Below are 22,268 nucleotides of genomic sequence, written 5' to 3'. Positions count from 1 at the left end.
TTGGACGCTTTGGAGCTGTATGGTGAGAGACCAGACCTGAACTTTCCTGTTTATTGCTCCATCCTCCTTGCCCATGCCTATGGACATTTGCTTAGTTCACTTTCACTTGATCCCTTTAACCATTCTAAGAGAGCTTTTGTGAACCATCCTCCTGCCTTTGTAGGTGATAAGGATCTCTTATTCCAATACCATCCGCTTATGGATTCCTATATCTAGCGATAGATTTACTTTGGTTAAATGTGTGATTTTATTATACGAGCTATAAGACTCATGACTGAGCTTCTTAAAATGTTACTTATATGCATTGATTTTGGATCTCTTATACAATAACCAAATGAAATACATTTGTCTGAGTCTCTTATTGTGTCTTAATGTTCCTTGTACAGAAACTGTGTAGGAATTCTAAATGCCTCATAAAGAAAGTCATAGATTATTTTCAAAACACCAGACTCTTTGCTTTTGGTCTGTGTATCCACAGCCGAGCTTTTAGTGTGCATAATTCTTGTTAGTCTAAAAAATTTTATGAGGTTGGGTCTTCTAATTTCAGTACTCTATTTCTATAGCATGGTTTTGAGAGTAGTGTATATAAATTTGATTTCCGATTTGCAAGTTAGCTACCAATTATTGGTCTTCATTGGGTAGCCGACAGTGGGACATCCTGATTTCCCACCCCTTACTGGGACGAAGAAAGGCCCGTATGAGGACCAATGCCTCTGAGGGTGTTTTATAGGATCTGAGGGAAGTGAACAGTGTGTGAGAAATGTAAAATGGTATGGGCTCGGTGTGAGTAAACCCGAGAACAGTGCTTCAGTTGCAACAATTCCATCATGGGTAACTGAACGTCATTTAAGTCCTGGGCACAACCATCCATCACCACTGACATTTACTCTTGCAAGTCACAGAATGTGCAGGTTGCCCCATGAACGATTTTCTGTGGAATTCCTTTTCCCAACTGTACTTGCTAAACAATCCTTTCTTACATTTCTGTGGGCCACCAATGTGTCCTCGGACCTGTTGAAAACCCTTAAAAATATTTAATTCATTTAACTGGAAGTATGCATATCCTAGATATCCATATGAGACTGATAGTCTCAAAATTCTTCTGTCATTTGTAGTAGGGTTATCATTTATGGCCCATGTTTTACTTCTTACAAGAAAACCTTCACAATTGTAAGTACCTACAGATTCTAGTTTTATAACAAAAGTAAAACCCGATCTTCCTAACTTTTCATGCTACACAAATTCTCATTCTCATTTTCCTTTTGTATTTTTGCATCGTGACTAAAGTCTTAAAATATATTGAGAGTCCTGCTAGTCCTTATCACATCTTTCTTGTTACTAGTCCAACTATCATCCGACTTGGATTTTGAGCTCTGCTTTCCCCCCCTCCTTCTTTTGCTCCTCATCATCTCCCCTCGAGCTCACTATCTTGATTTCCTGTCTTATGTGTTATTCCCTCGGTTTCTTCCACTTTAAATTCTTTTCATATCCAGGAAGGTCTCATTTCTTCTGTGGCCCTTTTTCGGATCGCCTGTGATGATGCACTGACTATTCTTTTATGTAATTTGTTCAATTTTACTTGTAGATGTTGACAGCACGTTAGGATAGTGTTCTGTAAATGTTACAAAATTAACTGAAATGAATTAAAAGTCAAGAAGAAGGACCTTAAAGTTGCTGCAATCTTAGATGATAAGAGACTACGTAGTATACAATAAATTCTTTATTTTCCCAAGGAAACAAGGATCGGTTAATCTTTATTGCTTTTGAAGTTTCCCAAATCTAATGAATTACTTCAGAAATACACAATTATCCCAAGTATGTGTCAAACATATACTTGAACATATAGTGATTTTATATTACCTGGTTTATTAACAATAAGAATTTCAAATTCATGCATTACTGAGAGATGTTTTCATTTCCTTCTAGGTCTTTCGGCGGTAACACCCATCAATGATCTCTACTGCAATGACTCCATACCTATGATTAAGGGCGAGCGGCTTATGCGGTGCAAACTCACAAGCATATATCGACTGTTGGATCTTTATGGGTGGTCCCAGCTCAGCAACACTTATGTTACGGTGAGTGAGCACAGAACCGCCATAGGCCTGTGCCAAATGTGTCACATGGTGTGCTGTCCGTCCATGCATGCTTATTAGATGGAAGTGGTATTTACAAATCTTGCTACCTACCAAGATCTCAACATTTCCTAGAACACATTGCACATATATACATTCCATACTTATTTGAGTATTCCATTGACAGCTTTCCTATTTGTTAATATATTAGTTTACTTAAACTGTTTATTAAAAACAGGATTGACCAAACTAGTTATTCTGTATTTTATTAATTCTGAAATACACAGGCTAAGCAATATCAGCAATTGTTTCTAAATTAACACAATGCTCCAGTTGAACCACAAGGTAACAAAATCGCACCCAACTTTCATACATTAAAATAGGGAAGAAAAGGAAAATTGCAACACTGATTTATTTGCATACCAGATGAGCGCAAGAAGTTTGATTAAATTGGTTGCATTTGCATCCTATGACAAATGCAAAAACAGTTTGCGTCAACTAACTAGTGTAGAAAAAACTGTTTTGCATACATCGATCTGTCCTAATGTTGGTGTAAATGTCGATACGAAACTGCAACATCAATGGAACAATTAATGAATATTAAGAAGAAACGTTGTGAAAAATTGCACATGACAATTGGGTGTGCTGTGGCACCTTACAGACGAGGAAAACATTGCATTTTTCTGTAATTGTAGACAATCGGGCATTTGGTAAACCACCTCTACAAGGCACACTGTGTACTGTCTGTGGAAACTAAGATCTATTTTTATTGCATTGTTATGTATTCAGATTCACTGGACAGTTTGTGTGCAAGAAATCTATTTTTCTTGCCATTAGTGGTCAGTGCGTTTTCCACACTTAAAATGCACTTTGTCGATCTCACTCTAAGGGCCATTTCGTGCATTGAGTATTTTTGCACTAATGCACTATGCACCTGTTTCTTTCTGCTTGTGATCTTCTAGTTAGTAAAGTAATTTGATGAAGCAGTCCTATAAAGCAATTTAAAGGATTCTAAAGTATCTATTAAAGTGCCGTAAGACCTCCTACAAAGCCCATTTAGCCTTTTCTTGCCAACTGCATGTCCCCTGTCTTATTACACTATTATCACAAACTTGTGCATTGCATGGATTTTTTAAAAATTCTGTGAAAATTGTTGTCCCTTCATCCCTGCAAGACAGGCACAGAAATGATTCTTCGCATATTCACTTTAGCAATCACCGGTTGCCTAGAGAGGCATTCTAAAGCTCATAGTACAGACACTTTAATATACCACCAACAGTACACCCTTACAATGTACTGACAACCAAGTCATTATCACCAGCAGCACACATGCATCATATTCTGCTACTTCCTGTAAATAAAAAATTTCACAATAAAAGTAGGCAGTTTGAAGGAAATGCAGGCTAAACAAAAGTCAAAAATTAGAATTCCCTATATGCTCACAATGAAAAACAAGCTTTTGGCAATGCAATGGTTATTTTTTTATTGCAAGCATGTGCAACAAACAGAAAGAATAAATATGCCACCGTGTATGTGGCGGCTATGTGCTTGAAATATACATTTTATAGTTAAGAACACATTACCCATTGGATATATTTGGGTGGGTGGATGTACTTGGAATATGTATATACATACCCTTTTTATTTCAGTGCACGTTATAGAAAAATGTGGTTGTCATTGATAAAAAGAAAGGGTACTATTGGCACTAAATTACTGTAACATGAAGACATTGTTTAAACTCATGAAGGTCTGTAGAAAATAAAAAAAGATTCACAATGTGAAAAAAAACATTGGCAACTAAAAGCATTGTCCCACCAGCCCAACACTGAAGTGCACTTCTTTTGACGCAAATGTGCACATGAGATCAAGAAAAATGTAATCTTTCACAGTTTAAAAGAACCTCTGGTTGATGTGGACTGACCAATCACTTTAACTGCGGTATTCTGAAGAAAAATGTGAATGAAAGTTGAACAGACCAATGGATGAGGAGGGCTGACCCAAATCCACTCTATGTATATGTGTGTGTGTGTGTTTGTATATATATTATTTATGACTATGTTTAATTACATGAAATAGGATAACAGCTGAAGCTGTTTTAGACAAGACCGAAAAAGGACATCAAGAGAGATAAATATGTTTAATACTTTGACACCAATTTCAGGCATGAGTACAGGCTTTTCAATGTGCTTTGGCAGTGCCTTAGGATCTCACACCCCCTGAGAACTACATAATCGCGTGTCAATTAGGCATTCTTTAAATAGCCACCATCAGAAATTATATAGATCTGTACAACTCTGCATGTAACCACAATATGCCAATATGCCAAAAAGAGAGAACTCTGAACTGCAGACCTCTATTTAAGTTCATGAAACACCCTCATATTAGTAACACTTATGAACAATACATAATCCCAAAACATAGTAAAAGTGAGCCTTCCAAATAGTGCACAACTGTCAATTACTCCTTAGCAACAAGCACATTTCCACCATAATATAGAGCAGTCAAATCTGACCCATGTTGAAAAAAAACCAAAACAAACCTACACCTCCCTTCCCTTCACTTAAAATACAGTAGCACTTAAGCTCCAACATCTATGCCTGGGGATTGATCATAGTATCATAGTATCATCAAATTATTTTAGTCCTTCCTATAAGGCCGAAAACAATTAGTGGACATAGACACCTCAAGATCACAACCAATTCTGGTTGTGTGGGTCATTCTCCGGGTTGTGTGCTTTCACAGTCTTTGCCCCTTATTGGAACAACTGGTGGTTTTTTAAGGCAACTAAGATCTATCCACAGAGCACTATGCCAATGACACTCAACTGTGTTTCAAGTTGATGAAAAAGGAAAGCATTGCTCACATATAAATCAGCTTGAACCTCTTCCCATCCATACTGTCATTCTTTTGCCTGAAAACGCATTAAACATAATCTGCCCTTTAGAGCAATGGAGACCACAACACAAAAATTCAAATACTGTTCAAATACTTACACATATGCCACTTAAATGCTTCTTACCACCACTTCTGCCTTGTTCAAAGGCCGTGAACGTTCACACTGAATTACACAACACCTTCAAGTTCAATGACAACAAAAAAGTCTGTATTGGACACCCCAAAAGAGTGATGTCCCATTTACCTCCCCATTTAACATCTCTGCATCAGTAATTCCTACAAATTTCACAGGCACCATTCCCCCTTCAAGGAAAGCAATCCTGTAGGCTTCTGTACATCTTATCTCTGGAATCCATGCTGCAATCCTTTGGTGCTCACTTTAGACAAGATTCAATTGACATTGGTCTGCCTAGTGTACAAGGAAGTCAACAATACTAACCTAGACAACTTCACACACAAAGCATCACTCTCTTAGGGGATTCTCTTACAAGATGCCAAGCTATGGTAGGCGGGGGTGGGCCACAAAATGGCTCAGTTTATATATATGAAGGTATAGCTTTCAATACTCAACACTCAACATAACCATGAAGATGAGATCTTACCCCAGATTTTAACTGTGACAATATTTTATACAGGTTTGACTTTCATCAAAGTGTCCAAATTTGGGTACTGTTACAGTGTTAAACTGGCTGCTTGAATACTTTGAAGTCTTCATGTATAATAATCACAGGATTTGTACAGCCGTTTGAGATATTACCTACTTGAGACCTCATACCCAGATGTAATACTATTGATACTGCTCCTTTAATACCTCTGTTCTCCTCTGATGTTGTTTGCCTTGACAACTCTAACGGCAAGTTGGGAATAAAACCTTAAATTAGTGTGCAGATTACCAACAAAGGAATGTTTCTAACCTCAGTGTAGGCAGTAAAGAAAGATGGAAATAGCTGCTATTGTTCGACCTGTTCAGAACTGTTCTGAATGTTTGTAATACCGGCTTTATATGTATTCTATTAGCTGTTGGTAGGTACAGTAAATAAAACATCTTTGCTCAATGTTTCCCAAGGTATTGTTGCCATAATAAAAAGTTTTTTTTTATGTTTGGTTACCACATGCTTCTTCATTTTCTATTTCAAAGCCAAAATTGAAAGTGTCTTAGCTGTTTCTTAGGTTAAAGCATTTTTATTAAAACGGAAAAACATGGGGAAGGGGAGTAGGAGGTCAAGGTTACATACAGTACAATGAAAAGAAAAAGAGACATGTTGCAGCAGTCCTGGTCGAAAGGGGGAAGGTCGGTGGTCCAGGAGGGGAAGAAAAGGCATCAGCTGTAAGGCAGTAAGGTAGTGCACACAACCCTCCTATGTTCCCCGACCTCCCAACCCAAGCTAAGAGCGAGTAGCTTCCTGCAACATAGCAAAACACAACGCAGTCCCTCCATGCCCCCCGCCCCCAGAAAAAAAAAAAGGAGAAAACAACACCCCAACGTCCCCGTCCAATAGCCCGTAATAAAAGCATCCGCCCCAAACAGCCTACCCCCAACCCCTAGTCCCCCCAGCCCCATCCCTCCTAATCCGCCGGGCCGCCGGTGGCGTCAGCCTAAGAAGGCGCAGGTACCTCGGACATGTGAGCTCCCGGAATTCTGTGGACAGCAGTGCCAGGAAGGGTTGCCAGAGCTCCTCGAACTGATCTACACGTCCAGCCACTGTAAGCGACATCTTCTCCATACCCAGTACCTGCCAGAGTCTATGTAGCCAACCAGTGATGGAGGGGGCAGCGGGGGTGCGCCAGTGGACAAGAATATTTTGGACCGCGGAGCCTAGCGCAATAGCAATCTGCCTACCCCTGCGGGACTTCAGCGGATACATTAAGTCGTTGGGAAGGCCTAGCAAGACATACGCCGGGAAGCGCGGCAGCTCAATCTCAAAGTGTCTATCCACCTCATCTAGAACCTCCTTCCAGTAAGCAGTCAGTACCGGGCAATCCCAAAGAATGTGCGAGAGAGTACCCTCCTGTCCGCAGCCCCGCCAACATCCCTTGTCGGTGAGTTTGTGCATCTCATAGAGCCTCTCCGGGGTGTAATACCAGTAGGTGGACACCTTAGTAAAGGTCTCCATCAGCCCAGTGTGGTATGCTGAGTGCCTCGCCCGATATGCGATCTTGTCCCACTCCTTGTGACTCAGGGTCCTGCCCAACTCCCTGTGCCAGCGCTCCCTCCCCGGATTATGGAAATGAAACGTCGGGGTTGGAGAAATTTATAGAGATCGGAAATAAGCTTGGCATCCGAGGTCCGGGTCACTAGCCACCGCTCGTAAGGAGTGATTTGACGGGCTGCGACGTCGCGCACTTGGAGTTGGAGAGCCCAGTGGCGGACCTGCATGTAGCGCAATCTGTCTACCTCCGTCAGACCAAATTCCTGTCGAAGTTGCTGGAAGGGAAGCACGCCCTCCGGCCCATAAATCTGAAAAAGTGCCCTGCAACCCGCACTCACCCAGTGGGAAAAAGCTCCCGGCTCTAGGCCCGGAGTAAAGTCCGGGTTACCAACTATGGGTGTAAACGGTGATGGGAAAGTAGTTAGCTCGCGGAGCTCGCAAACCGCATCCCACACCCGCAGGGGAACCCGGGTGACAAAGGAGGCGTAGAAGTTATCCGGGCGATGTGCGCGCCGCAGGAACGGAACCTCCTGAAGGGCACGTCCCGCTACCGCCTGATCCTGAAAGAGCCAGTGCTTGTCAGATTCCCATCTGCTCCATTCCACCAAGTAACGGAGTTGCGCCGCCTGAAAATACTTCCGGAGATCGGGGATACCAAGACCCCCCGCCTCCGGAGCAAGCGTGGAGAGAGCTCTCTTCATCCGAGGCCTGCGGCCTTGCCACACGAAACGGGAGATGTCAGCCTGCACTTGCTGTATCCAACCCACAGGGGGCTGGAGAGGTAGAGCGCGAAAAAGGTACAAGATCTGAGGCAGCACCGTCATCTTCACCGCTGCAATACGGCCCAGCCACGAGAGCAGGCCCTTGTTCCATCGGCCGAGTTCCTCCTTAATCTTCTTGCCAAGGGAAGAGTAATTTGCTTTGATCATTTCAGGTAGCGTAGGCGCCAGCAGGATCCCCAGGTATGGCACCGTGGATGAGGACCACTGCATGGGGAAGAGACGCTGAAGGTCTCTCCTGGTGTCCGCGGCGAGCGACACGTCCAGGGCAGCCGATTTGGCCATATTCATTTTAAAGCCGGCCACGTGTGCAAAGGCGTTCAGTTCCTGGACGCAAGCAGGGAGTGACCTCCTGGGGTCATCCAGGGTCAACAGGACATCGTCCGCATAAAGGCTAACAGTATGGGTATACTGACCCATCTTAACCCCAATAGCGTCCGGATTATCGCGTATCCTCTGGGCAAACGGCTCCATGTAGAGGGCGAACAAAAGTGGCGAGAGGGGGCAGCCCTGTCTCGTGCTGCGCTCAATGACAAAACTACTAGAGCTGTGCCCATTGACCCGCACCGATGCTGATGGCCTTTTATAGCAATTGAAGACCATGGTGCGGAACTTCTCGCCGATCCCCAGTTTCCCGAGAACCAGTTCAAGGTACGGCCAATGAACTCTATCAAAGGCCTTCTCCGCATCGACCGACAGCAACATCCGCTCCCCCGGGACCCGCGAGGCCTTTTCTAGTATGTGCGTCACCCTCTTGGTGTTGTCAACCGTCTGTCTACCGGGTACAAAGCCAGCCTGGTCCACCTCCACCAGACCCGGTAGGTGCAGTCCAAGTCTGGCCGCTAGGATCCCCGTGTAGAGCTTAAGATCAACATTCAGAAGCGAAATAGGCCTATAAGAACCACACAGGGTCCGATCCTTCCCGGGTTTCGGAATAACCGACACAGTCGCGGAAAGAAGGTCCGGCGGGATAGCCCCCGGTTCGGAGAAGGAGTTGAACAGGCGAGCCAGGATAGGCGCCACCGCGGAACAGAAGGTCTTGTAGAACAAGGCCGTGTAGCCATCCGGGCCCGGGGCTTTACCGTGTTTCAGTCGTGCTATAGCGGAGATGACCTCCTCCACGTGGATGTCCCGCTCTAGGTGGTCCGCCTGGGCGGGCTCTAGCACCGGGAGGGTCACAGACTCCAGATAATCCTCAGCTTCCCTCGGCGAGGAGGGTTCCGCGGCATATAACGCCTCGTAGAAGCTACGAAAGGAGTCCGCCACCTCCGCGTCACCGGAAACAGAAACCCCGTCTGCACCCACTAGCTCCTTCACCACATTGCGTTGCTGCGCAGCCCTGAGCCGATGGGCCAGGAGCTTACCGCACCTGTCTCCGCCCGTGTAAAAGGCATGCTTCAGACGCAACACCGCATATTCCGCTCGATTCAGATCCAGGGCAGAGAGGAGTTTCCTCGCCGCCTTCAACTGCCTCCAAACTCGAGGAGCCCCCGTTCGACGATGAACCTGCTCAAGTTCCCTGACTTGCGCAGTCAGTTCGTCCCTCTTACATTGCCGCTCCCTGTTCTCGGCCGAGGAGATGGAGATAAATTCCCCCCTGAGGACCGCCTTCAAGGCCGCCCACTGCGTCGCTTGAGACGTGTCGGAGTTGCCAATTGTGGACCAGATAGTCCTGAATGACCTCCTCCACTCGTTTCACGACCGACTTCTTATGCAGAAGAGTATCCCGAAGCCGCCATATCCCTCTGGAGGGGGAGGTCGCCGGCCACGCAAAGACGCCGGAAACCGGTGCATGATCGGACAGGGACAGGACCCCGATGTCCGCCGCCGTGGCGGCCGTGCGTACCGGTCCACTCACCAGGAGATAGTCCAACCGCGAATAAGTGCGGTGCGCGTGGGAGAAATAGGAATAGTCCCTATCGGTGGGGTGCATAGCGCGCCAGAGGTCATGCAGATCCATCTCTGAAATCCGGTCTTGCACCACACGGGAAAGCTCCCCCGTCTGTGGGGAGCGCTGGGCAGACCTATCCATAGCCGAGTCAAAGACGATGTTCAGGTCGCCCCCCAAGACAACATGGCGATCGGGCGAGGCAGTGACGTCCACCAACACTGATTCCAGGAAACGATCCTGGTGATCATTCGGGCTGTAAACGGAGCCAACCGTGAAGGCAATACCCCCAAGCCGCATGCGATATGCTAGGAGCCTCCCCTTTTGCTCGGCATATTTGTACAACACCTCGCCCCTGAAGGAGCTAGCTAAAAGAATGGCTACGCCTGCAGTCTTGGTCGCTGCCGAAGAGAAGAATTGGGTGGGGAACTTGGCAGAGCGCAGCCTATGGCAATCTTTGGGTAGCAGATGAGTTTCCTGCAAAAGGCATATGTCCGCTTGCGTCCCTTCTAATAAGGATAGGATCGCCCTGCGCTTCACGGGATTGTTCAGACCCTTAACATTAAGGGTCACCACTTTCAAAGATGGCATCTCCCCCAGGGACTCGAAGCGCTGTGCAGCAAGCGAGGGATCAGCGGAGGGGGCGCGCGGGGCAGACGCGCAGGGAAGGCCAAGACCGGCCTCACGCGTGCTTGGGCAATGTCGGACGGGACCCCACCAACAACAAAACAACCCTTAAGCCCTCCCAAAACCAACCCATGGCAACTAGCCCAAACCACAAACAAATAAAAACACCCCATTGTCTCAGTCCAGCCCAAACGGGCAAGTCTGTAGAAACCAATCAAGTGGACGTTCAGCCACTCACCTCCAACCGTTCCCTCCCAACCCCCAGCCCCAACCCAGCATCGCAGAGGCTAAGCATCTCTCCCCCCGGAGTGAAGTTAGGCCATCAAGGCCACGCCGTTGGATTCAGGCAAGGTCCTGGCCGCCGTTCTCCGGGCTTCCTCCATATCCGCCTTGATGGTAGGGGAATCAGGGCGACTCGCAGTCGCCGACGACTGTCTCCTCGTCGATCTCCGCCGGCTCCGTCTCTCCGAGCGTCTCCATGTGGGCGTCGCTCCGTCTTCCTCCGTGGCCGTGAGTCCCAACACCCCGCAGATATCTTGGAGGGAGCGCAGCTGGTGTAACACTCCGTTCCATCTAAAGATGAGGCGGAAGGGGTGACCCCAGGAGTAGGGCGTCTCATGCTCCCGCAGAAAGTCTGTTGCTATCCGGAAGGACCTGCGCTTCTGCAGCGTGATGGCGGACAGGTCCTGGTAGAGCGCCACAGGCCGCTCTCTAAAAGTTAAAGGCTGCTTCCTGCGGGCCTTTGCCATGATGCGCTCCTTCAAGGGGAAGTCAGGCAGGAACGCCAGAATGTCCGGTGGGGGTGCTGATGACTGGCGCTGTCGGCCCACTCTATGCGCTCTATCTATGCGGATCGGGAATTCTGCATCCTCTCCCAGAACCTCCCGGAACAAGTCCTGTAGATAGGCCACTAAATCCGTCCCCTCGTCTGCGGATGGGACACCCGCACCCGGATGTTGTTCCGTCTGGACCTGTTCTCGAGGTCCTCAGAGTGGGCCTGGAGCTCGACACACTGCTCTCGGAGACGGAGAACGTCCTGCTGGAGATGGACTATCTCCTCATCACGGCGCTGGGCCGCCGTTTCCACCGTGTCAACACGCTCGCCAAGGCCCTCCACCTCCCTGCGCACTTCTCGGACCTCACTGGCTACTTCCTTCTTTAGCGTCTGGAAGTCGTCCTTGAGGGAGCTAAATAAGTCCTCCATAAAGGACCTCGTGACCGGCGGTTCGCCTCCAGTTGCTTCTGCCGAGGCCCGGGAAGACCCCGGCGACGGCTGCGTCCTGTCCCTCAGCTGCTGGGCTCTGCTGAGCATGTCCGGTAGAGTGCGGTCACCCCTTTTCGAGCCTCCTCTCCCAGTCATCGCGGCCGCTGCAGTGGGCAAGGTTCAGGGCCGGCCGCCGTAGGTGCGTCTAGTCGCTCGTGGGCACCAGATGTCAGACCCTGCCGAAGACAAGGGTGCTGCGTCACAGGCGACAAAATGGCGGCTCAGGCCAGGGCGAGACAGTCGTTGTGCCGACCAGGGTGGCAATCGGGGGCCAGAGTCAGGGTCTCTCAGCAGCGCACCCCTGGGGAAATTAGGTCAGGAGCCAAGGCGAAGGTGGGCACCCGCCCTCCAAAGGCACGGGTGGAGGTCGCCAGCTCCAGCTCCTCCGGGAGAAGATGGCGGCAGGGCGGGGTCCAAGAGAGCGGCCCGGGCTGGCGAGATCACCAGCGACCCCTGGGGCACAATAAGCAAGGAAAGTCCACAGCCAGTGTCTCACAGTTTCGCCAGCGGGTCCGCCCAGGTCGGCTTCCGCGTAGGTGCCTCCGTCTCTCGCCACCAGGTCCGGAGTCCACGCCACACCATGCACCGTCGACGGTAGCGAGGGGCCAAAGCGCCAGCTAAGGTCCAGGGTCCGCTGCGTGTCGGTGACACCGGTCACGTAGGCTTCGTCCGGGGGGTGCTGTTATTCTCCGGAGCACGTCGGGCCGAACACTCGGGATCACCAGCTTTCAGCACCAGGCCCAGCCGAGGCGCCTGGACAGCACTGCAATACGCTCCGCCTCCCAGGCTCTCCTCCGTGCTCCGAACTTTGGGCCAACTTTCGGGGTACTTCCCCCGGGGCGATAGGAGTCAAAGTAGTATCAATAGGTGCACCAGGAACTCCGGCACAGCCCTCTCACCCGCAGGGCAGCTGCGGGGGGAGAGAAGCGCAGAAATCGGGGCTCGAGCTGAGCCGGGCCGGAGGAGCTACGGGAGGAAGCGTCCGCTCACCCCGCCATCTTGGCCACGCCTTAGCTGTTTCTTAAATGTTTTTGTTTAATGATTGTATTACTATAATTTCTAGAAAAACATGCTTGGTTCAGAATGTTGTTTCATGCCAATCACAGCAACACAAACAGTTTCTCATCTGGTGGTACATTATTATTTTTATTATTATTTATATATGTAGAGCCCAACAGCTACCCAACAAAGGGCGATTTTCTATTACTGGACATAATTTAGGTGTTAAACAGCCAGGTCTTTAAGGCTTTTCTAAACTTCATGTAGCTGGTCTCGTTTCGTATAGAGAGTGGCATTGAGTTCCACAGTGTAGGTCCAAGAAAAGAAAAAGATTTGCCACCCATACGTGACAATTTGGTCTTGGGAATCACAAAATGCTTAGCTGTGGCAGATCGGAGGGCTCGAGCAGGGCAATAAGGGGACACTAGGCTTTGCAGGTAATTTGGGGCACTTTTTGTGGAGATTTTATACATAAAAAAAAAGTGATTTAAATGTAATCCGATTTTCTACTCTTAGCCAGTGTAAATCACGAATATACTTAGAGGCCGATATCATATTTGGAATTTTGCATAACAGCCTGGCCGCAGCGTTTTGGACTGTCTGCAGCCTACGAAACGTTGCCTTCTTTGCCCCTAGATATAATACATTGCTGTAATCTAGCCTTGATGTAATTAAAGCGTTGATTACAGTTTTCTTGGTGGATTCTGGCAACATCCAACAGATCTTTTTAAGCCATTTTAAGATAGCAAAACAGGTAGCAGACGTCTGCACTGCTTGTTGATGCATGTTAAGAGAGTCATCAACAATGATGCCTAAGTTGCGAGCCTGCATTACGGGAACCGGAAGAAGGCCCATTTCTTGTGGCTAATGTTGGGGGCCCCATAGTTCTTTGAATTTGCCTAGAATCAACACCTCGGTCTTATCACCATTTAATTTAAGGAAGTTTTCTTGCATCCATCCTGCAATTTTCACAAGTCCCTGTTTTAAAGTGGATGAGTTTTCATTTTTTGCAGAGGAAAGCGAAAAGAGCAGCTGAGAATCATCAGCATAGGAGAACATTTTGACACCCAGTCAGTTTACTTGCCTATCTGTATCGATTTTCCAGGGAAGATTATTACAGCTTGGACTTATACCTCAATACCTTACATGCGTAATCACCATTTTTTATTAGCAATCTTCACATAGTAGGAGCTGCTTTCCTGGAAGCACTGGCCTGCAATGAAAGAGCCATTTATGGGCTTCAGTTTATGGATTTTCTTTATGTCCCCCTGTTTCATTCAATTGTAGATTATTTTAGGCCTATTTTTTCTTACTGAGTTTACATTCTTTATTCCTTCATTTTATTTTAATAGCTGAGAGTCAGTAAAGAGCAAGAACATTTCTTAATCAGTCCCAGAGGCCTTACATGCAGTGAAGTCACAGCTTCCAGTTTGGTGAGTAAAATAATAATTTGTCATGCTTGTTGTTTCTCTGAAAACCTTGCAATTGTCATCTTACATTTATCCCTTGGTCTAAAAACCATTGAGGCCTTTTCACAAAAGTATTAATGAGTACAGGTAGAAGCACAACTGGATACAACTGGAGTATTCTTATAGGTACTCTTATGTGCCTTAGTAAATCAGCCTCGAATTGTCAATTTCTCTATTCCTAAAAGTGCAAAAGAGGGCACATTGCTTTCTGTTTGTACTAATTATACATGATTATTCCCTGAATATTCCCATCATATTCCCATTTGAGATGCTGTGGGTCAAATTTACAGAGAGATTATAAGAGTACCTAAAGCATACTACAAGGGTACTGCTTTATGTACTCCAAAATGTATTTGTGACTATACCCCAGGCTTTCAATAACTTACCAGTGAATAATTTTATGAGCAATATTGTCGTAAACTTCAAAGATTATTCATTCTAATCTTATGTATTTTTTAATTTTGAGGTGTTTTGTATATTTTCAGTGATTGAAATGGAGGGCAAATGTTAGTATATATTTCTGCACTGAAAAACAATTGTTTTTAAAATTCCCATGTCCAGTGCACCGTTTCCAGCGTTGTATCTCCTGCTTGGCTTTAACTCTCTGGATATAATCATGTGACCCTCATATAGGTTTATTATGAGTGTACAGAAAGTGCTCTGACGGTTTTTAATCACTTCATTCATACATGACTTGCCCCCCCAAAAATTATATATTTAAACACATCTTAAGATTGTAACCAAGAATCTCTCACTCTTAGGATAATAGTAGCTTGTTGTCCCCTATGGGAAACAATTGTAATCCTTATATTTTGTGAACTATGGGTAATGGCTAGTAAGTTGCTTGCAATCGGCATTTTGTGTTCATTTAGTAGAATTTGTGTTGATTACCTGTTCTTTCTTTCAGGTTGTATTACTTTTACAGATCAATAATCTACGGAGTTGTAATAGTATAAACATAAAAAACCTGGATATACATGCAATTCTTATTGTAATTGTGTAAACCAGTGGCGGCTAGTGACATTTAAAAGTGGTAGGGGGGGCATAAAAGTTCAGCATGAGTGCCTGGCAGTGACGGAGCATAGCGAGGGAGCCCGACTATCATATGGAGGGTTCATGAGGGTTCTTCTCCTGAGAAACGTTTTAAAAAAGAGTGGGAAAATGGTGCATTTTCAAGCAAATTTGAGAAAGCAAAGTTAATAAAGTAATTGTCAACTTTATGACCTCAATTATCAACGCAGCTGCCCCTCTTCAATTAAAGAATGTTTCCTCTAAAATCTCTAAACCATGGTATGATGGGATTCTTAATGATGATAGACGAGCGATGAGACAGGCGGAAGGTAACTGGAGATCTGTCCCGTCAGCTTTGCACCTCAAAACACTTAAGATAAAAAGAAACGCTTACTTCAGAAAAATCAAGCGCTCGAAAACTGCTTTCTTTAGCCTCCAGCTTGATCAAGCAAAAAAAACTGACCATAAAATAGTTCGAGTTAATCAAAACTCAATCCAGTGATGGCCCTCAAACTCTCTCAAACACCTCTAATGCATTACCGTCCTGTGAAGATTTCGAAACCTTCTTCAACTTAAAGACTGACAACATCAGGAATGATCTCCTCACTGATCTAAGTCTTTACTCCAACCCTCACAGTAAAACGCCCATTAAATTAAAAAACAATGCTTCGTGGTCATCCTTTGAAATGTATTCGGAAAAAAAATTGCCAAGATTCTTAGCACACTGAAGCCTTCCAATCACCTCACTGACCCTCTACCCGCAAACGCCGTAAAGGACTTTATCCCATTACATCTCCCCTTATGAACCAAAATCATTAATAGCTCACTTCAACAAGGATGCATCCCGGACTCCCTCAAAGTGGGACAGGTCTTGCCCATATTAAAGAAACCCACAGCGGACCCCTCCGAGCTTAACAATTGTCGCCCTATCACCAATATCCCTACCCTGGCCAAACTCCTAGAAAAATGCGTACACCTTCAACTGACTACACATGGAGCACTTTCACCTCCTCAACCCATACCAATCAGGTTTCGGAGCAGGCCACAGTACTGAATCAGTCATGACCCACATTATTGATGATGCACTTCAAATTCTTGATCAGAATGGTTCTTGCCTCCTCATACTACTCGATCTCTCTTCAGCCTTTGATATGGTCAAACATGAGAACTTACTTGAACTGTTGAATCTCAGAATGGGTATCTCAGGGACAGTTCTCAAGTGGTTCATCTCCTTTCTGCACAACAGGACCCAAAAATTCAGGATCAATAATACCATGTCCACTCCAGTTCCTGTAACACTCGGTGTCCCTCAAGGATCCTCCCTCTCCCCTACTCTGTTTAATCTAGTCATAGAACCACTCGCCGCACTACTCCAAGCATCTAATGTTCAATTCCACATGTACGGAGATGACACCCAGCTCTACTTCAAAATACACACCCTCGATGACATCAAAATACTCAACACAACTCTTAGGAACACACAGACCTGGCTAGCAGAGTATCACCTCAAACTTAACGCGCTAAAAACAGAATTCCTCCTAATAGCACCTCCCACCAAAGTCCCCATCTCTCAGGACTGGCTTAATCATCTCACTGCTCTCAACATTCAACCTACTATCGTGGACTCAGCAAAATCTTTAGGCATAACCCTCGACGGCAATCTCAACATGCATTATCACATCAGCAATGCAACGAAGGGAGCTAATTTCCATATCAACACATTGCGTAAGTTGAAACCTTTCCTTCCTCCCAAGGATTTTAAAACTGCAGTCCAAGCCTTAGTCATCACTCGAGTGGAATATGGAAGTGTTGCCCTCTGTGGTCTCCCCTTATCGACAATCGCACCACTAAAAGCCACTATTAATGCTGCAGCCAGGCTTATCACAGGCTCTAAAAAACGCTCACACATCACTCCTGATCTAAAAGCTTTGAACTGGCTGCCCTACGAAGCCAGAATACATCTGAAATTCACCTGTATGACGCACAAAGCTTTACACCACAATTCCCCCAGCTATCTCAGAAACTGACAATCTCTGGTGGCTCAAGAGCGACAAGAAGCGCAGACAATCTTCTTTTGAAACCTCAGAGATTTCACAAGAAAAAAACGTATAAACGCTCCTTCTCAGGAATATTTACAAAAAGGGGTGGTGAGGGACAGAGTCTCTGAATTAAGCAGAAAGCTCTCACCCAGTCAAAAGATCAGGGCTAGATCCAACACCGTTTTTTAGCTCACTGCACCATCCCAGTTTCAGAACCCGGCTGTATGCAAATTAGTCTGTTCCTGTCCCAGTGCATGATGGGAACAGGACAAACCAAACTACAGAAGCCAATTCTTACACTGGGAATGAAACAAGCTCCCGGGGACCGGTTTCTGGCATTACAGCCGTCTTCGGCCCGGTTTGCTTGAATCCTGATGGTGCAATGAGCAAGGGTCTCACATCTGAGAATACCCTTCCACGCTTAGGGTGGACAAAAATATTTACAAAAAGGGGTGGTGAGGGACAGAGTCTCTGAATTAAGCAGAAAGCTCTCACCCAGTCAAAAGATCAGGGCTAGATCCATCACCGTTTTTTAGCTCACTGCACCATCCCAGTTTCAGAACCCGGCTGTATGCAAATTAGTCTGTTCCTGTCCCAGTGCATGATGGGAACAGGACAAACCAAACTACAGAAGCCAATTCTTACACTGGGAAGGAAACAAGCTCCCGGGGACCGGTTTCTGGCATTACAGCCGTCTTCGGCCCGGTTTGCTTTAGCCAGGTTCTGAGCTGGGATGGGGCAGTGAGATAAATAACGGTGATGGATCAAGCCCTGATCTTTTGACTGGGTAAGAGTGGTCTGCTTAACTCAGACACTCTGTTCATCACCACCCCCTTTTCCTTCTCAGGAATGGCGCCCAGGATATGGAATGCCCTCCCACCAGAAATCAGACTTATCTCATCCACGATATCCTTCAAAAAAGAAGTAAAAGCTCTCCTCTTAGCCAAATTTACCTGAACTCCTGACTATTGTAATCTCGTATCTCAGTACTCTTCCTCCTGAGACTTCGTATATTGTATATTGGATGTATATTGACCTCCTATGCACCGATGCTACCTCACCTTGTTTTTCTTTTATTTTGTAACCATTTACACTTCTTTCCTCAAATGTTTTGTTTAATTATTACTCATTTGCCTTTTTCTCCCACTCTGTTTGTAAAGCGCTCTGATATCCGTAAGGATCTTGTTCGCGCTCTATAAAACTTTCAAAATAAATAAATAAAAGTAAATATTAATATCAATAAAGAGATTTCATATGATGATGTAGGTAGCTGCTCATTCAGTATAACGAAAATCATTTTTTTAAAATTGAAATTCCATAGCAGCAAGATAATAACAAAAATGAGTAGCACAAAACAAAGCACTTATATCAAGACAAAAATCATTACACATTTTAGGCCACAATCCTAACCAATGCCCTCTACATCAAATTGGATGAGATACCACCTGTATAATACATAATGGACTTAAATACCCTGCCAAATAGTCCCTAACCACCCCCCATACCAATAATCTTAATTTCCTTTTCCTAAATCCCTTAACAGCATATAAACTGTATTCCATATTATAGACATTAAGAAATTTCGCCCGCCACATCTCAAAAGGCGGAGCCTCTTGCTGAAGCCACAATGAGGCAATTGTCAGCCGAGCAACCGCCATGGCCATAAATATTAGATACCGATGCTTATATAATGGCTGCCCCTCACAAACATCCTCCCTAATACCAAGCAACATCATTGATCGTGAAGTTTTAACACAATCCCCAGTTATTTCTGTCAAAAACCTCTCTATTGATTCTCTCCGAGGGTCCAATACTGCACATACAAAATAACTTGCACAATATCTGCACTATCCTTTCCACAGGGAAAACACTTCCCATCATGCTGACCCCCCCACTTCATCATTTTAAAAGGGGTGTGGTACAAGATGATTACCATTTTATAATGTTGATTTTTAAGATTAGCTGCACAAAAAATCCTCCCTGCCAAGTCAATGGATTTTTCCAGTAAAATTCTGGGGTTCCCCAACCAAGTTCTCCATTTCATATTATATTTTTCTAGATCATCCGATCTACCCTCTAACACTAGTTTATAGATAACTCCAATCTTACCATACCGTCTAATAGATTCTACACTGTTAAACTTCATAGTACAAATAGGGTGTTTCCCCAAAAAATCCCTAATTTGTAAGTATTTAAAAAATGTCATAGTTGGTAGATGGAATTTATCCATCAGCTCAGCGAATGAGTATAATCAACCATCGTCATGATATATGTCTCCAAGTCGGGTAATCCCCTTCCTTCTCCAACCTAAAGCCACCTGGTCCCATAAGATCAAAGGCAGTACACCCGTAGCATAGAAAGTACAGGAATCTCAAAGCTCTTCTGTACAGTTTTTCCACACTTTAGACATAGCGTTCAATCACTTAAAATGTGTTCATTTAAAATGACTGCTGTCCATTCTATTGAATAGGCACAGCTTAACCTTTGAACCTAGGATCATCTGATTAATCTCTATAACAGAAGTACGGCTCTTAATACCCAGATAAGTAGCTTCTTTAACACACCTGACATCCCCATCCATTGCATGACTTTTACATAATATTTGGGTTTTAGCAGTATTAAGTTTATACCCAGAGGCTGCCCCAAGAGTCTGCGCCAGGGATTCTATTTCAGATATAGCAAGGCAGAGATTAGAGGTGACAATTGCTATATCATCGGCGTAGGCCAATACAGAATACCGTTTTTGTTGTACTATACACTGCAAAATCTTTCTACTTTGTTCTAACATAAGAATAATAGGGTTAATATACATTGCAAATAAAAGTGGTGAACAGGGACCTTGCCATGTACCTCTGGAAAACAAAATAGTCTCAGAGTAATGTCCCACTGAGCACATTTTCGCCGAAGAGAGATGATAAAGAGCCTTTAGAGCCCGTATATAGCCTTGACCGAAGCCTATTTGTTGCAATCCCCGCTAGAGGAAATTCCACGACACCCGGTCGAACGCCTTTTCGGCATCCAGTAAAATCAGGCCAAATTCTCGGGATTCTACCTGTGCAATATCAAAGAGAGTAATTACTCTACTCACATGATCTACTGTCCCTCTCCCAGGTATAAAACAATGCTGTTTTAGGGATACTATTGACTATATCATTTTTGCATAGATTTTTCCCTCGGCATTGAGGAGAGAAATTGGATGGTAAGACCCCTGTAATTCAGATGGTTTCCTCTTTTTCTTATACACACACAAATATTAGCCTCAGACCAGGTTCATGGAATCTCCCCTTTCTGCCCAGTTTGATAAACTTTAAGCATGTCATTTTTAATATCCTGAAAAAAGGTCTTAAATACTTCCAAGGGGAGTCTGTCTGGTCCCGCTGCTTTTCCTGCTGAAAGAGAATTAATGGCCTGCTCTAATTCTCTCAACTAAATGGATTCTTCAAGAATTTTAACATCCCTTTGATCCAGTTGGCCCCATTAAGAGGCTGGCAGTCCCATATCCATCAAAGCAGACCCCCAGTCTGGTTCTCAGTATATAATTCTGAATAAAAGTCATGAAACACTTTAAGAATTTCCTGGGGACAGACACAATAACCCCAACCATATTTTGAATCCCCTTAATTCTTTGTTCGCCCTCTTTTATTCGCAATTTCAGGGCTAAACACCGCCCGTGGACTCGCCCTACTCATAACATTCTTTTCTGTATGTTTGGTATTTTATGTCAGTCTCCTTACACCATTCAAGATTAATTTTGACCTTACATCTGGCAAAATTGTTCAGAAGTGCTGTGGTATTATCTCCTGCAGCTAGGGCGGTGACTAATTCCTCCTCAGCGATCTTAAGCTCATCATATAAAGCCTGCAGTGCCTGTTTCACTATTTTACATTTTTTCATTTTTTTAATAAATCTTTTTATTAACAAAACCACAAAATAAAACATTAGGTGACATACATCATTTCACATTTGTCTTATATACTTGTCCATACCACAGGATAATACATACAGAATAACATTTGAGGTTCACGGGGACTCCTGCGCTTCTGCTGCGTCCCGAACAACTGGAGAAGCACAAATATCACCACAATACCTATTCCTGGCTCCCCAAACTTTCCCCCACTTTGCTGGACATCCCCTAGCAACGTAGACCAACCTCTCCCTGTACATGCACCAATCCAGGTCCTCCATCCACTTCTCGACCCGGGGCGACTGGCCAGCCCCCCACAGCTGGGCAATGTTACATTTGGCAATCATACACGCCAGGGCCGCCCACTGTCTCTCATTCACACTCAAGTCCTTGGGTTCCCAGACATTTAGAATACATCTTCGAGCCTCCATTGTCATCTCCACCCCCAACACCTCTAGCATCTTACCATGAATTTTACTCCAATATACCTGTATCGCTGCACAGTGCCACAAGATTAGCATGAAGGTTCCAAGCTCCCCACACCTCCTCCGGCACTCCCCACCCTCCACCCGACCTATGAGCACCAACTGGGGCCCGTAACGTATGACCTATGTAGGATATTTAACTGGACTAATCGGAGTCTCATCTGAATAGACACTACCTTCGGTGAGGAGACTGCCTCTCTCCAGCCCTCATCATCTAATTCCAAGCCATCGGCGCCCCATTGTGCCCTAATAATTACCAGTTGTTCCTCCATGTTATTGATGAGTTTTTTATAAATTAATGGAATTACCTTTTCCGGGAGATATCCGCCTAACACTCGATCCTCCAGAGGCGAGGCTTCTGGGAGTGTAGTGCCTCTGGGAACATGAGTAAGCAGGGCATGTTAGACTTGGAGGTAACGATAATGTTCACTCTCCTGTAGATGGTACTTTCCTTGGAGGGCGCTGAATGTAAGAATTGCATCCTTGTCCCAGACATCCCCGATCTGCGTGATCCGGATGAGATCCCATCCATCAAATCTCTTTGTTTTCCACAGGCTGCCCAGCTTCTCCGAGTTCCATAGTGGGGTGGCTAGTGTGAGTTTTCCATCCCATTTAAGATGACGATTAGCTGCGTGCCATATACGCACTGCATGAGCTGACGGTCCAATGAGGGGAAATCGGCC

At 45.3% G+C, this 22,268-nt stretch overlaps 1 protein-coding gene across 1 annotated transcript in view; it reads left to right on the top strand.

The window, feature by feature from the left end:
* Positions 1-22,268, top strand: part of ADD2 (adducin 2) — a 440,390-nt gene that overhangs the window by 151,489 nt on the left and 266,633 nt on the right. The window contains exons 4-5 of the mRNA XM_086943577.1: positions 1,927-2,078; positions 14,030-14,110. Of these exons, the coding sequence (XP_086799703.1) occupies positions 1,927-2,078; positions 14,030-14,110 (233 nt within the window). The remainder of the gene's footprint in view (positions 1-1,926; positions 2,079-14,029; positions 14,111-22,268) is intronic.

Source organism: Lissotriton vulgaris, chromosome 11 (assembly GCF_964263255.1).
Source record: "Lissotriton vulgaris chromosome 11, aLisVul1.2, whole genome shotgun sequence".
Classification (NCBI taxonomy): domain Eukaryota; kingdom Metazoa; phylum Chordata; class Amphibia; order Caudata; family Salamandridae; genus Lissotriton; species Lissotriton vulgaris.
Note: the sequence above shows the minus strand (reverse complement) of the source record. Positions and strands in the feature narration are given on the sequence as shown.